Raw genomic sequence first — 14,664 nt, 5'->3', positions numbered from 1 at the left:
TTAAGCATTCAAATCACCTTCTGAAGGCCAGTGGTGTCGTCTTCCATCTCGTTAGGAAGGATGATCAACATACTGAGATTCTTCCCGACATACGGAAGCTCCAGAACCTGACTGTTGATCTCTGGGATGAAGGCCAGAGGAAAGTGCGCCTTTTGATGCATCATCTTCACTGGTTTAGTGTGATTCTGCCAAGCATCAATGGAAACACATTATAACCCCTCAGATTTCATCATGATTTCTAAAATTAATTTTAAAAAAGAGCATTAAATCTCACCTTGTTTAGCTTAAACTGCCCATCTCTGGTGGCTTCCTTTGGGAATTTCTTCTCCCAGTTTCCTTTGAAGTAGATGGCATTCACCAAGACCAGTTTCGTCATCCCATCGATGGCTCCCTTTGGCATCAAGTCCTTGATCTTCTCTAAAATACAAATGGACATTGTTCACTTTGAGCAGTGATTTGAACTGGTTGGTTTGATATTGTTACTATAAAGCTCAACTCAAGAACCCATGAAGCCAAACATGGCCCTTGAAAAGACATTTTCGCTGAATCTAAAGTGCTGCAAAAAACATGAAATAACTTTTATTTGGAAGAGTTTAGAGTAAGTTTAAAATTGAGAATAAGTTTATGCTGGATTTCACCTTGTGTTTTTTTCTCCACCCATTTGTTGATGTTGACACGAGCAGCCTCTGATTTGTTCTTGAAGTCCACCTTCTCCAGTCCGGCTTCATAGTAGCTTTTTGCATCATTGAGGAATTTCTGTAATACAGCAAATCAATTGAGGTGGAAGTGATATTAGAGTTGAGAACATTTCCAGAACCTCCAGTGAATAAACCGAGTCTTACCTCAACAAACTGGTAGGATTGCTCTCCGTAGAGGCGGTTGGCGAGACTCAACACATACGGGACTCCTGGTTTGTTCAGATCACTCATGAACTTGTTGAAGCTGGAATGAATTTGGTCCTCAGGTTTTTGTCCGGGTACCGGCTGAGCAGGACATTTCTGTTTGCATCAACAATATCAGATTTAATCAGATGAATCAGACGAACCCAAAGGATACATGCACCACTTCAGAAAAAAATATCTGTTAGAATCATAAAGCCATGAGGTTAGTGTTTGATTTAATTGTCCATACCAAAACTTCAGCAGGTAACTGAGGTTTCTGGGTTTGCTGCATCATTGATGGTCCATGCTGAACCTTGATGCCACATGGAATCTGGGGCTTCTGAGCTTGTTGCATCATTGCTTGTGCAGGTGGAGGATTGTTAAAGCCCAGGACCTACAAAGCATTATTATGGTAGAATTAATGAAGATAACCTCACCATTTTGATAGCTTCAATATTGTGAAATCACTTCTCAAATAAAGTTAGAATAAATAAAAAATGCACAAGAAAAGAGTGAAAAGAGTGATTAATAACTGGCACTTTAATGTTTAGAGATTGTTTATACAATGTTGGGTCTCATTCTGGAAACACAATTTCCCGTCTGTGAATGAATGTTTACTTGTGGAGCAGTTTTCATTTTGACTGAACTATTCATCTGACATGTCTCTCTTATTATCCAGCTTGAAAAGCTTACAGTTTAATGTTGCATTTCTCTGAATGTTCAGTTCTTGGAAATATAGAATATAATCACTCTTAGAAGAAAAGGTTCTTATAGAATCTTAAAGGGTTCCATCGGGTGCTTCATATATAGAACTTTCCAATCATGAGATCATTTTGTGGATCTAGTTTTTTTAAATTTGATTAAAATCTATGAATTAAACATCTTGCAAAAAATTTATTTCTAGGGAAAAAAAACATAACTCTTTAAACATGAAATCATTAAACATGAAATCGTGTTATGCAATCATTTTTAAGGCATTTCTCTTTATATAGACACTTGAATTCTAGAAGTACACAAGCTGTATAGGATTCTTTCACAGCGCGTTGAGGACGAGTAAATATTTTAAAGATGTTAATTTTTGAGTGTGCTGTTGCTTTAAAATAGAGTTGGAATCGGTTGGAAAGCTTGCGCTCGTTGTGCAAAGGCTTGCATCACTTCCTGGTTCCTCTGTCTCAGTCTACTTTTACTTTTCCGTCACCCACTTTTAAAAGTATATTGTGTGAGATCACCTTAATCATCTGATCTGCTGTGTTTCCTCTTGCACCGAGCGACACCATGGCCAGAGCCGAGGAGATGCTGACAGGAGAGTAGAACACATTTCCTGATGCGTTTCCTCCGCTGATCTTCTTGAACAGGTTGAGGGAGAACTGTGTGTTTGCTGCAGTCAAAGGCTCCATTTTCACAAGCTAGAAAGTAAGAGAGAGAGAGATGATCAGCATAACAATGTGAAAATAATTCAATCCCAATCACAGCATTGCTCAGTTCAGTTGTCATTATATGCAAAGTAAGAAACAGTCAATCAATGCTTTATCTCTCAAATGACATCAGTTTTCTTCAAATCAGAACAGTAGTTAAACAGTTTGCATCATTCAAACAAACAGAGAAGTTAAATAAAAAGCATTACCTAGAGTATTCAGCAGGAATGATGAAGTTTCTCCGTGTGTCGGAGGTGAATGAATGATCTGCTGAGTGTCATTCTTATAAACGTTGCCTCGCCCTGAAGAGCCCGTCCTCTAAACTAATCCAGCCCTTCTGTAAAACTAAAGGCTTGTTTGACAGATGAATCTCGTCGCTTTCAATGTCGAAAGGAATGTAGGCGTCTTTACTCAAGGAGAGGAGTGGAAACAGTCTGCTGTCAGGACAGATGTTTCATCTGCAGTAGATCCGCGATCCACAGAAACAAAAGCAAATATTGGCGTTCCAGGCTAATTGTTGCCAATAACATGGATGCAACATCTGTAATTTCATTTCATTTTTAGTTCTGTAATAGACACATTTTATACAGATATCAAGCTGTCAGAGTGTAATACTAACAGAGAACGTTCTTTGACCAGGTTTCTCTTAAAGTTATAAACAAAAACATTCTTTAAGTAGGGTTAATCGAACTGTTCAAAGTAGGCTATATGGTCTTTAATAATATTCCCAAAAGACCGAAGTCACAAAAACATTACTTAAACATCATTCATAGAACGTTTTTTTTTTTCTGAAACGTTTTTTTTTTTTTTTTTTTTTTTTTTACTACGTGTTTCAGAAAGTTCAGTGAACATTCCAAAGTAATGTTCCGGTAATGTTTACAAAATTATAAAATAGAACGTTTCTTAAATGTTTGCTCTACCAAAAAAAAAAAAAAAAAAAAAAAAAAAAACCTTTTTAAAAACATTTAAATACTGGACGTTTTGAACGGCCATAAAGATGAACATGTTAATATCTTAATAGGAACGTTAGCAGACCATTCTAAGATATAGGCTAATATTTTTGTTAGCTGGATGGAATAATGCTGAAATGCATTGGTGATTCTTACTTCTCAGTAAAAAATAAAATAAAATAAATAATCATTGAACATTTTCAGAATGTTGAATGATTTTCTATATTTCTATAGATCAATCTATATTTTTAAAAGCACTATATAAATGAAGGTGACTTGACTTGACAGTAATATTCTACAATCTTACTTAATAGAATTTGATATAAACCAAGGAGGGTAAATCTGTGTCCTCATCATGCCATTTCCCATGATGCTTGGGGGAGAGCAAGTTGGACTGCATTTTTAACTGAATCTGATTACAAGCCTTAGTGACATGTTTTCTATTAAATATTTTCCCATTACATTGAGACATAAAATGTGGCAATATTCATATATGTTCTTATTCATATATCCTACAGGCATATATCTGCCAGTCAGGCCAGTGTTGTTCCTTAGAACAGTTGTGAAGGTAGGCTTTACTTACTGGTTAAAATAAAGGTATGTCAGAACTGAGTCATCTTGGGTGTGACTGTATGAGGTTTGGGCATGTAAGTGTGAAAACATGCTTTCACCATCATACAGTAGAGCTGGTGTAATCTATGTGTCTTTGGTTCTGTGCCAGGTAGATTTTAATTTATGACCCTGCAAAACACAAGATGTTCTTGCAAAAGATTTCAGGTTTTGGCTTAAAGGGGTTTCTTCTCACAGTAGTTTTTTTAGTTGTTCCCGCTTAAAGGAACTTTATATTTATACTGAAATTTATAGTCACTGTGTGTGTGTGTGCATGCATGTGTTAGTTTAATATCAGGTTGCTCCAGTTACATTGTCACTGAAATACTGTAAACCACTTTGGATAGTAGCATCTGACAAGTGACAGCTTGCTTTTTACTTTCTTACTAAATACAACTTTGCGCATTCACATGATATTTAACATTGACTAAATCCGTGTATCCCTTTCAACACTCTTTTCAGAAACCAGTTTTCTTTAAGTTTCTTTGGCACCAGAGTTTGACCACAGTTTATTTGTAACAGCAGTTTTTATTAAATTACAATTAAAAACTCAAACAAAGCAGGTTTTACTGAATAATTGTAAAGATTTATTTAATTTATGCTGAATATACCGTTACAGTGAATGCTTTCACATAATATGTAGCCTCATAAATGTTTCAGTAAATGATAGATTTGATTACATATACAGTAGCATGCAGAGACCCGTCCAAACCCAAAACCTGAATGAGACTCAGGACAACTGCAATGCATTTCATTTCTCTGATCATAAACATGTTAACACTTATCCAGCTTCTGCATGTAAAGAGAGAAAAAATGTCTGTTACTTTGAAGGTAATCATATTTTTTTATATTATTTTTTTCTGAGCTAAATGTTGTGAAGTTTAGACTGATTGCAACACTAGTTATAGAAATGAAAATTCTCAATTGAAAGTTTAAATCTTTACAATGTCTAATACACATCATTTCAATAAAAAGCAACCATGCAGTTGATATTTTAGTATCATTGATATACTATTATAGTTTTTGTAAATATTTTGTTTTCATTTTAAAGTTTTTGAAATTTTGTTGTGTACAAAGTCATTTTTAATTGAATTGAATTTATTCAGTTTTACTTATTTTGAGTAGGGCCTACTTAAATTTAAACTGAGAAATAGTGCCTTAATGACTTTTTTATGGTTTTAGTTAACGTTAATAACCCTGTTGGCACATACATTTTTCTTAAACCAAATGATTTCTAGTAGAGTTGTCCTAAACTAGCTGGAAGCGTCTCATCCAGCAGGACTCACTCATGGAGAGCAGAAGCGTCCATAAAACAAAATGCTCTTGGTTGGATTGTGTCGGATGAAGAAAAGGAAAGGATGGTCTGCGTTGAAGACCTGCGGTTCTATATAACACATGAACATCATGACAGCACCGGTGGCTGCAGCCGCTTCGGTTCCTTCCTCGTTGACTTCAACAAAGACTTTATGGATCACCTTTGACATCACCAGGTCGTTGTTGGAGGACATGCCTGAAAGATTCACCTTCTGCGGGTCAAAAACATCCTCCATTCCCATGCTGATCAGAAGACTCTTCATGTCGTATTTTTCCTCCATCTTGAATCTGGGCAGAGACACTTCAACCTCTTTTTGACGCATGACTTCTGGTTTGGTCCATTCCATGAGCTTCTCGTAGGTCAGTGCCTTTTCAAGCTGGATAATAAGAGAGACATGTCAGAGAAATAGTTGAAATAGTCAAAATGAAAACTGCTCCACAAGTAAACACCTGCCTGGTCACGGCTGGCTAATTAAGCATTCAAATCACCTTCTGAAGGCCAGTGGTGTCGTCTTCCATCTCGTTAGGAAGGATGATCAACATACTGAGATTCTTCCCGTCATACGGCAGCTCCAGAACCTGACTGTTGATCTCTGGGATGAAGGCCAGAGGAAAGTCCTCCTTTTGATACATCATCTTCACTGGTTTAGTTTGATTCTGCCAAGCATCAATGGAAACACATTATAACCCCTCAGATTTCATCATGACTGCTAAAAATAATTTTAAAAATAGCATGAAATCCCACCTTGTTTAGCTTAAACTGCCCATCTCTGGTGGATTCCTTTGGGAATTTCCTCTCCCAGTTTCCCTTGAAGTAGATGGCATTCACCAAAACCAGTTTCGTCATCCCATCGATGGCTCCCTGTGGCATCAAGTCCTTGATCTTCTCTAAAATACAAATTGACATTGTTCACTTTGAGCAGTGATTTGAACTGGTTGGTTTGATATTGTTACTATAAAGCTCAACTCAAGAACCCATGAAGCCAAACATGGCCCTTGAAAAGACATTTGCGCTGAAACTAAAGTGCTGCAAAAAAGAGTAAATTTAAAATTGAGAATAAGGTTATGCTGGATTTCACCTTGTGTTTTTTTCTCCACCCATTTGTTGATGTTGAGACGAGCAGCCTCTGATTGGTTCTTGAAGTCCACCTTCTCCAGTCCGGCTTCATAGTAGCTTTTTGCATCATTGAGGAATTTCTGTAATACAGCAAACGGATTGAGGTGGAAGTGATATTAGAGTTGAGAACATTTCCAGAACCTCCAGTGAATAAACCAAGTCTTACCTCAACAAACTGGTAGGATTGGTCTCCGTAGAGGCGGTTGGCGAGACTCAACACATATGGGACTCCTGGTTTGTTCAGCTCACTCATAAACTTTTTGAAGCTGGAATGAATTTGGTCCTCAGGTTTTTGTCCGGTTACTGGAGGATTGTTAAAGCCCAGGACCTACACAGCATTATTATGGTTGAATTAATAAAGATAACCTCACTATTTTGATAACTTCATGTGAATGCACTACTTAAATACCCATTAGAATAAATAATAATAAAAAAAAATGCACTAGAAAAGAGTGATTATAATAGTTGGCACTTTACTGTTTATACAATGTTGGAACTCAAATTACACATATTGGGTCTCAGTCTGGAAACACAATTTCTTGTTTGTGAATGAATTTTTACATGTACTGTAGCTAACTGTTTAATGTTGCATTTCTCTGAATGTAAGTTCTTGGATATATAGAAACTTGGAATATAATCACTCTTAGAAGAAAAGGTTCTATATAGAATATTTTAGCTGTGTCCCAAAGTGAAGGCTGCGTCCTTCGAAGGCCGGATTTGAAGGCCGGATGGCCGCATTTGAAGGCCGATTGCGTCACCGCGGCGCAACGAAGGACGTCCCAATTCAAAGGCTGCATCCTTGGAAGGTCGCATTTGAAGGCCGATTGCGTCACCGCGGCTCGATGAAGGCTGTCCCAATTCAATTCTCCATCCTTCGAAGGCCGTATTCGAAGGCCGGTTGCGTCATCGCGCCGCGACGAAGGCTTCCCTGATTCAAAAGCGACGCCAAATGCACCCTTCGTTTCCCCGTGAAAAGAAGGATACATAAATGGACACTTAGCGGCCTATTCTACCCCATAAGTCATTGCGCGCCGTTGAAGACAGCATTTATTTTATTTTTTTTAAAGGCGGCCGAGACTAGAGATCGGTGGTGGACAGCAAATTCACATTTAAATGTAAGTATTATGTTTTCATTTACTCAAATAGCTAGCGAAACCAGAGGTAAATTTTCTTATAAACTTCTTCTTAACTCCTTCGTCACCATTGCGTGGCTTCATTTATCAGGTAGTTTTAGGCAAAACTTGTGGTAATAACGTTATTAGTTTAACGACCTATTTGTAATATTTTCACTTGTGTATTATAAGAAATAGGCTATCACTCACCCAATAAAGCCCAAAACAATAAGAAAAGCAGTAGATAAGGCAATGGGGTTTCACTTTTATGTGTTTTTGTAGCTGTCATGCAAGGTATGTGGTTTTAACCAAATTTTAGTATACAGAAATATGATTTCTTAAGTATTTTGTATGCATGTCTTGATGTGTCATATTTTGCAGTGTTAACAATGCACTTAAATTGCTCCTCTGTGTTAAGTACCCTTTTCTGCTTTTTTAGAACAATTCAGGAAAAAATGGGTCTATATATATATATTTATAAAGAAAAGTAATACACACATCTTTGCTGAAATGTATTGTCCTGTTGTTGTTAACAAGCCATGGTTCATTTGCTCTGCCTTTAGGATTGCAAGTGTCCTGGGACAGGAGAGGGTGTGAGTGGGAAACCCACTGCTGAAGCTTGGCCCTGGTTTGTCCTCATGGATGAGGTGTTGGGACAGAGGCATTGCACCAACCCCCCTGTCCTCATCGCTTCAATCCCTGAGGACACACCAGGGCCGAGTTCAGCAGTGGGTGCCCACGGTGAGGAGGAGCCAGGGGCAGCAGCAGCACAAAGGCGGCGAGACAGGACGAGTTTTTGGACTTGATCAGAGAAGAAATGCAACTACAGAGGGAGGCAGAGGCGAGGAGTGCACAGGAAAGAAGGGAGAGGATGGACAGGCTGTTTTCTCTTCTTGAGAGAATGATTGAAAAATATATATATTTTCTACATATTCTTGTTTAACTTTTTTCACTTTTATTTTTTAAAAGAAAAATTATGTAAATTTATTTTTATGCAACTTTAATTGTGTAAATAAAAGAGAATGAATTGTTCTGGACATTGTTTATTTTTGTAATGACAGTAATACTTTCTGCATGAAACAAATTCTATACCTTTTTATTTTTTCAAATAAAAGTACTTTTTCCAACTATTTACAAAATACGTTAAACATATCAAAATCAACATAAACATTTAATTTTACAATACATAAAATAAGAAAAAAATGATGTAGACTCTATTGAGCTGAGCTGCTGGACCGGGATGGGCTGCCCCTAAGGCCTCCTGCTGGTGGGACATCATCTGGGATGGTCTCCAGAGCGTTTGAGTGCATATTTCCACTATCCACTAAATTGTCTACCAACAGGTTTGCAGGGCTGATTCAATCGACGGCTTCCTGAAAAAAGTACTTTTAATAACTACTGCATTTATTTTAGGCTACTACTGCATTACTGCGTAGGCTATGTTGCATTTTACTTCTGTATATTTTCAATATACAGTAATATCTGGTTGTTACATTATATACTTTTGTGTAGTGTAATGTAATCATATTGTGATGTGAGGGAAAAAAGTACTTCAGGTTACTTCACATTTGTAAGTGAATACTTAACGAAATATGCAGTTCCGAAAATTAAAGTAACAAAATGTAGGCTTATTGTCACAATATTAACAAATTGTTGCTAACTACAGCAGCGTCCCATATCAAAGGGCGCATCTGAAGCGCTCGGACCGGTCTAGCCTACGAAGGATTGTTCTTGTCGCCTGGCAACCATGACAGCTGCAGATGACGAGCGCTAGAAATACTGGACTTTTTATATTAAATTGGGTTTTGAATTCAAACAGGGCTAAACCGAAAATACATGATCCGGCAGCGCCGGTGCACACCATGACCTCCAGTAAAATATAAAACATAAAAATGACAATAGTCAATTCTGGCTCCATAGCTGTTTACTCAGTTATAAAAATGAATGATCAGGAAAGCAGCTGTCCTCTCGCACCGTTGCTTGGCGCCAGGAGCGGTGATCGGGAACACCTGGTTGCACAATTAGGAAATCCTAGGAAGGCTACATGGTGCGTCCTTCAGAGGACGCATAGGCTGCATCCTTGAAGTCTGCGTCCTTCGAAGGATGCAGCCTTCAACATTGGGACACAGCTTTTGGTTTCCATCAAGTGCTTCATATACAGAACCTTCCCATCATGGGATCATTTTATGGATCATTTTTAAAATCTGATTAGATTTTTTTAATTAAACAGCTTGCTATAACATTTTATTTCTAGGTAAAAAAAATAACTTGTTAAACATGAAATTATTATGCAGTCATTTAATGAATTTCTCTGGTCCCTCTGTCTCATACTCTCTCGTCACCGTCTTTTAAAAGTATAAGTGTGAGATCACCTTAATCATCTGATCTGCTGTGTTTCCTCTTGCACCGAGCGACACCATGGCCAGAGCCGAGGAGATGCTGACAGGAGAGTAGAACACATTTCCTGATGCGTTTCCTCCACTGATCTTCTTGAACAGGTTGAGGGAGAACTGTGTGTTTGCTGCAGTCAAAGGCTCCATTTTCACAAGCTAGAAAGTAAGAGAGAGAGAGATGATCAGCATAACAATGTGAAAATCCCAAACAGAGCATTGCTCAGTTCAGTTGTCATTATATGCAAAGTAAGAAACAGTCAATCAATGCTTTATCTCTCAAATGACGTCAGTTTTCTTCAAATCAAAACAGTAGTTCAACAGATTTTAATCACTACACATTCAGAACTACAAATCTGTTCCATTAAATGCCTGGCTCACACTACAGGAGTTTTAAAATCCTAACCGATTGTAAAATCTGGTTGCAGCACACACTTAAGGAGAATCTTTGCAGATTTTCTTCCCTCAAATCTTAAACATGCTCATTGCTCACACTACAAGATTTGAAAATCGCGGCGCATCACACACTACAAAATGTTATTAAGATTATTGTACCAGAGAGGAAACGCCTCTCGTGATCTCACACAGCAGATCTGAAGCGGAAAAGCATGTAAAAACAATGTCTTTCCTTCATATCAAGTCATATTTGTGAGCTGTGCCTGTGACCAAGGAATGTCTAATGAATGGCGTCAGCGCTCGTCAATGCAATGAATCAATGCCGTTGATCATGCAGCTTCAGCGTTGCCAAAGCTCAAAGTTTAAATTAAATATTAAAAATATTAACATCTTGTTTCATTACATCTATCATTGAATGCATTTTTACATTTACGTTGTATATATGAACAGTTAATGACTGAGTGACAGCCTGTCTATAGAATGCACAGAGACTTTCAATGCCTGGTGAAATATCAGCAGAAAGCCTCTCGTAAAGTGATATTCAAGGAACTAACTGTTATATAACAATGGCCTAACAAGCTCATTGTCATGTTTATGTTATGTTTATTATGTGGACCCGACCCATTTTACTCCACTTCGTTTTAACGCGCTTTTTAGTTTCGGTTTCATTACAGAACATGCCTACTCGTATTTGTGCCTGCTGACCACAGCCTAACACTTATTTATTTAGCAATAAATAAATGGGAGATGATAACGCATATCGCGCTGTTAAGTCACTCAAAAATTACATCAAGGGAAATTCCTTCACAGCCCTACTTGTTTCTTGGCTATGTTGACAGTACTGACGTAATCACAGTCTTGCTCATCCCGATTTCAAATCCTAAATATCAAACATGTTTGATGTGATCGGGGCGAGAGGTGCAAGATTCGATCTGTGAACGCCTCACATTACCAGATAATCTGCGCCTAACATCGGAACCGATCGAGGTCATCAACAAGATTTTTTCTCCGATTCACGGGAGGGGAAAACCGGGGATAAATCGGCCTAAAACTCCTGTAGTGTGAGCCAGCCATGCATACTTAATACATAATATTAAAGTAGCCTACTTCTAACAAACAGAGAAGTTAAATAAAAGCATTACTATTACCTAGAGTTTGAAATTTCCCCTTGAATGAATGATCTGCTGAGTGTCATTCATTCTTATAAACGTTGCCTCCAATGCCTCGCCCTTAAGAGCCCGTCCTCTAAAACTAATCCAGCCCGTTCTGTCGCTTTGAATGCGGGGAGGAGTGGAAACTGCTGTCAGGACAGATGTTTCATCTGCAGTAGATCCGCGATCCACAGAAACAAAAGCAAATATCGGCATTCCTTAATTGTTGCTTAATAAATTAAACATCTGTATAATTTCCGTTCTAGTTCTGTAAAAGTCATATTCTATACAGATATCAAGCTGTCAGAGTGTACAAACAGGGAACGTTCTTTGACAAGGTTTCTCTCTAGGTTATAAACAAAAACGTTCTTTTAAAGGGTTAGTTCACACAAAAAATGAAAATTATCCCATAATTTACTCACCCTCAGGCCACCCTTCTTCTTTCAGCCAAACACTAAAAAAGTTATTAAAAATATCCTGGTGCTTCCAAGCTTTATAATGGGAGAGAATGGTACCTGAGATGTTGAAAACCAAAAAAGCGCATCTATCCATCATAAAAGTAATCTATACGGCCCCAGGGGGTTAATAAAGGCCTTCTGAAGCCATTTTTAATATAACTCTGATTGTGTTCGGCTGAAAGAAGAAAGTCATATAGGCTACATCTAGGATGGATAGATATAGGATATATCTAGGATATATATATATATATACTGTATATATATATATATATATATATATATATATATATATATATATATATATATATATATATATATATATATATATATATACATACGCACACACACAAATACAAAGCAACATAATTTTTTTTTAACAAAGATTAATCTACATCTAATTTATACAGTGAAAATGATAGTGTTATTTTACATTTAGGCTTAATTATTACATTCCTGTACCTAAATATATTAGAGTTCGACCTTACTTTATTTGTAACTTATATTATATATACAGACCCTTTCCAAAAAATTAGAATATCATGGAAAAGTTTATTTATTTCCATAATTCCATTCAAAACGTTAAACTTCCATAGATTATAGATTCAGGGCCCACAACTTAAACGATTTCAAGTATTTAGTAGTTTATTTGTACATAATTTGGGCTTCCAGCTCATAAAACCCACAAAAACAGGATTTCCAAAAATTAGAATATTACATGGAATCACACAGTAATTACACCGTGATACCATGGTCATTGAACCAGGTTTTGGTTATTTTGGCAGTGTGGGCAGGTGCAAATCGTGCTGGAAAATGAAGTCAGCATCTCCATAAAGCTTGTCTGCTGAAGGAAGCATGAAGTGCTCTGGACATGTCCTGGTAGACGGCTGCGTTGAGTGGACAGCACAGTGGACCAACACCAGCCGATGACCAACACAGACTGTGGAAACTTCACACTGGACTTCAAGCATCTCGGATTGTGTGCCTCTCCATTCTTCCTCCAGACTCTGGGACCTTGGTTTCCAAATGAGATGCAAAATTTGCTCTCATCAGAAAAGAGGACTTTGGTCCACTGTGCTTTATTAAATCCAGAGTCAACGCAGCCGTCTACCAGGACATTTCCAGAGCACTTCATGCTTCCTTCAGCAGACAAGCTTTATGGAGATGCTTCCTTCATTTTCCAGCAGGATTTGCACCTGCCCACACTGCCAAAATAACCAAAACCTGGTTCAATGACCATGGTATCACTGTGTAATTACTGTGTGATTTCATGTAATATTCTAATTTTTGGAAATCCTGTTTTCGTGGGTTTTATGAGCTGGAAGCCCAAATTATGTACAAATAAACACATAAATACTTGAAATAGTTTAAGTTGTGGGCCCTGAATCTATAATCTATGGAAGTTTAATGTTTTAAAATGGAAAAACTTTTCCATGATATTATATATATATAATTTTTTTTATTTTTCTTGCTTTTTAGATTACATAACAAAGATGACATAATATGACAACACAAATTTTGACATAAACATTCACTTATTCACATACAGATAATCAGAAAAGAAAAGAAAAGAAAAGAAAGGGAAACAAATCAATATATACACCAACAAATACATACAGACCCAAAAAACAACAACATTAAGGCCTCCTAGTACAAGACACATCCAACAATACTTTCCATACATATCTTCTAATATACCATCATATATATCCCGATTGTTTTCTTTTTCCAAAAAACACATAAAGGGTTTCCAAGCATCTTCAAAAGCCCTATATCCACCTTTGATAATATATGTTATTTTTCCAACGACATATTGATTGCCATATCCTTGAGCCATCTCCCTATACTTGGTGCCTCCAACTTTTTCCAATGAAGCGCTATAAGACGCTTAGCTCGTAGAATACACATATAGACAAAAATATGTTCTCTTCTTCTCAATTTAAGATTACTAGGATATAAGTTTAATATAAAACATTTTGGTTCAAGAGAAATTGTAACATTGATTATTTTCTCTATCATAGTCTGCATTTCCTTTCAGAATTTCAAGATCTCTTCACACTCCCATACACAATGAAAGAAAGTATCTTTACATAAATTGCATTTAGGACAGATGTCTGTAATATTCTTGTTGAATTTGTTTAATAATACTGGGGTTACATAAACTGGCATTAGCCAATTATACTGTAACAATTTCAATCTTGTATTAACAGTTTGCTTCTGAGCGTCTCTACAGACCTCACTCCATTCATTGATTGATATTTCCTCATTAAGGTCCTTCCTCCATGCCACTAATCGAGAGTTTGCAGACTCCTGAGATCCTTCTACAAACAAGTTATATAAAAGTGAAATCAGACATTTACTACAACAATTTTTGGTGACTTCTTTTTCCAAGATGGATAAAGGTGGTATATTTATAAAACTTTTCTGAAAAGACAAAATAAAACTCCTTATTTGCAAATACCTAAAAAAAATATTTCTAGATATTTCAAATTTAGTAATCATTTCTTGAAAGGAACAAAGCAGCATAATTGATTTTTTTTATTTTTATTATTTAATCCTGACAAATTAAGCTTTGCATTGGCTGTTCTCAATTCTCAGTCAAATAAATCATTCAACATTTTCAGTAATGTTCTATAATCTTACTTAATTTGATTAAAGCCAACAAGGATTAATCGGTGTCGTCATCATGTCATTTCCTATGATGAACAAGTTGGACTGCATTTTTAACCAGCATGCACCCTTTGGATCTTATTATTATTGTTCCTAAAATTGTTGTATGATAGTTTATTAATAATAATAATAATAATAATAATAAAAAAAACATGCACCTGGCAGTGATAATTTCTGTGAATAATATAATTATCAAATGACCCT

General features: G+C 36.7%; 2 protein-coding genes across 5 annotated transcripts in view; both read right to left on the bottom strand.

The window, feature by feature from the left end:
- LOC311275948 (leukocyte elastase inhibitor-like) overlaps window positions 1-14,664 on the bottom strand; it is a 174,873-nt gene that overhangs the window by 140,525 nt on the left and 19,684 nt on the right. The window contains exons 1-7 of one of the 4 annotated variants that reach the window (XM_084385307.1): window positions 11,333-11,355; window positions 2,111-2,287; window positions 1,132-1,275; window positions 843-998; window positions 639-756; window positions 275-417; window positions 18-185 (exon numbers count right to left, since the gene is read on the bottom strand). The exons of 1 other annotated variant lie outside the window; for it this stretch is intronic. In XM_084385307.1, the coding sequence (XP_084241433.1) occupies window positions 18-185; window positions 275-417; window positions 639-756; window positions 843-998; window positions 1,132-1,275; window positions 2,111-2,278 (897 nt within the window). In that variant the 5' untranslated portion in view covers window positions 2,279-2,287; window positions 11,333-11,355. Of the gene's footprint in view, window positions 1-17; window positions 186-274; window positions 418-638; window positions 757-842; window positions 999-1,131; window positions 1,276-2,110; window positions 2,288-2,505; window positions 3,406-11,332; window positions 11,356-14,664 lie in introns of those variants that run through there. 2 more of the 4 variants (XM_084385306.1, XM_084385308.1) reach the window with 2 other exon arrangements.
- On the bottom strand, window positions 4,349-11,450 carry LOC311275960 (leukocyte elastase inhibitor-like). The gene is made up of 7 exons (XM_084385334.1): window positions 11,333-11,450; window positions 9,771-9,947; window positions 6,453-6,614; window positions 6,249-6,366; window positions 5,915-6,057; window positions 5,659-5,826; window positions 4,349-5,546 (listed from the first exon to the last, which is right to left on the bottom strand). Exons 2-7 carry the CDS (start codon window positions 9,936-9,938, stop codon window positions 5,142-5,144), a joined length of 1,164 nt encoding a protein of 387 aa, XP_084241460.1. The 5' UTR covers window positions 9,939-9,947; window positions 11,333-11,450; the 3' UTR covers window positions 4,349-5,141.

This window comes from Rutilus rutilus (assembly GCF_951802725.1).
Source record: "Rutilus rutilus genome assembly, chromosome: 17".
NCBI lineage: Eukaryota > Metazoa > Chordata > Actinopteri > Cypriniformes > Leuciscidae > Rutilus > Rutilus rutilus.
The sequence above is the reverse complement of the archived record's forward strand: the minus strand, read 5'-3'. Positions and strand labels throughout refer to the sequence as shown.

Coding starts and splice junctions, on each gene's coding strand:
- LOC311275960 (XM_084385334.1), bottom strand. CDS start 9,938: ATGGAGCCTTTGACTGCAGCAAACACACAGTTCTCCCTCAACCTGTTC. Junction 5,827..5,914: donor GGCAGTTTAAGCTAAACAAG/GTGGGATTTCAT, acceptor GATGCTTGGCAG/AATCAAACTAAACCAGTGAA. Junction 5,547..5,658: donor ACACCACTGGCCTTCAGAAG/GTGATTTGAATG, acceptor CTTATTATCCAG/CTTGAAAAGGCACTGACCTA.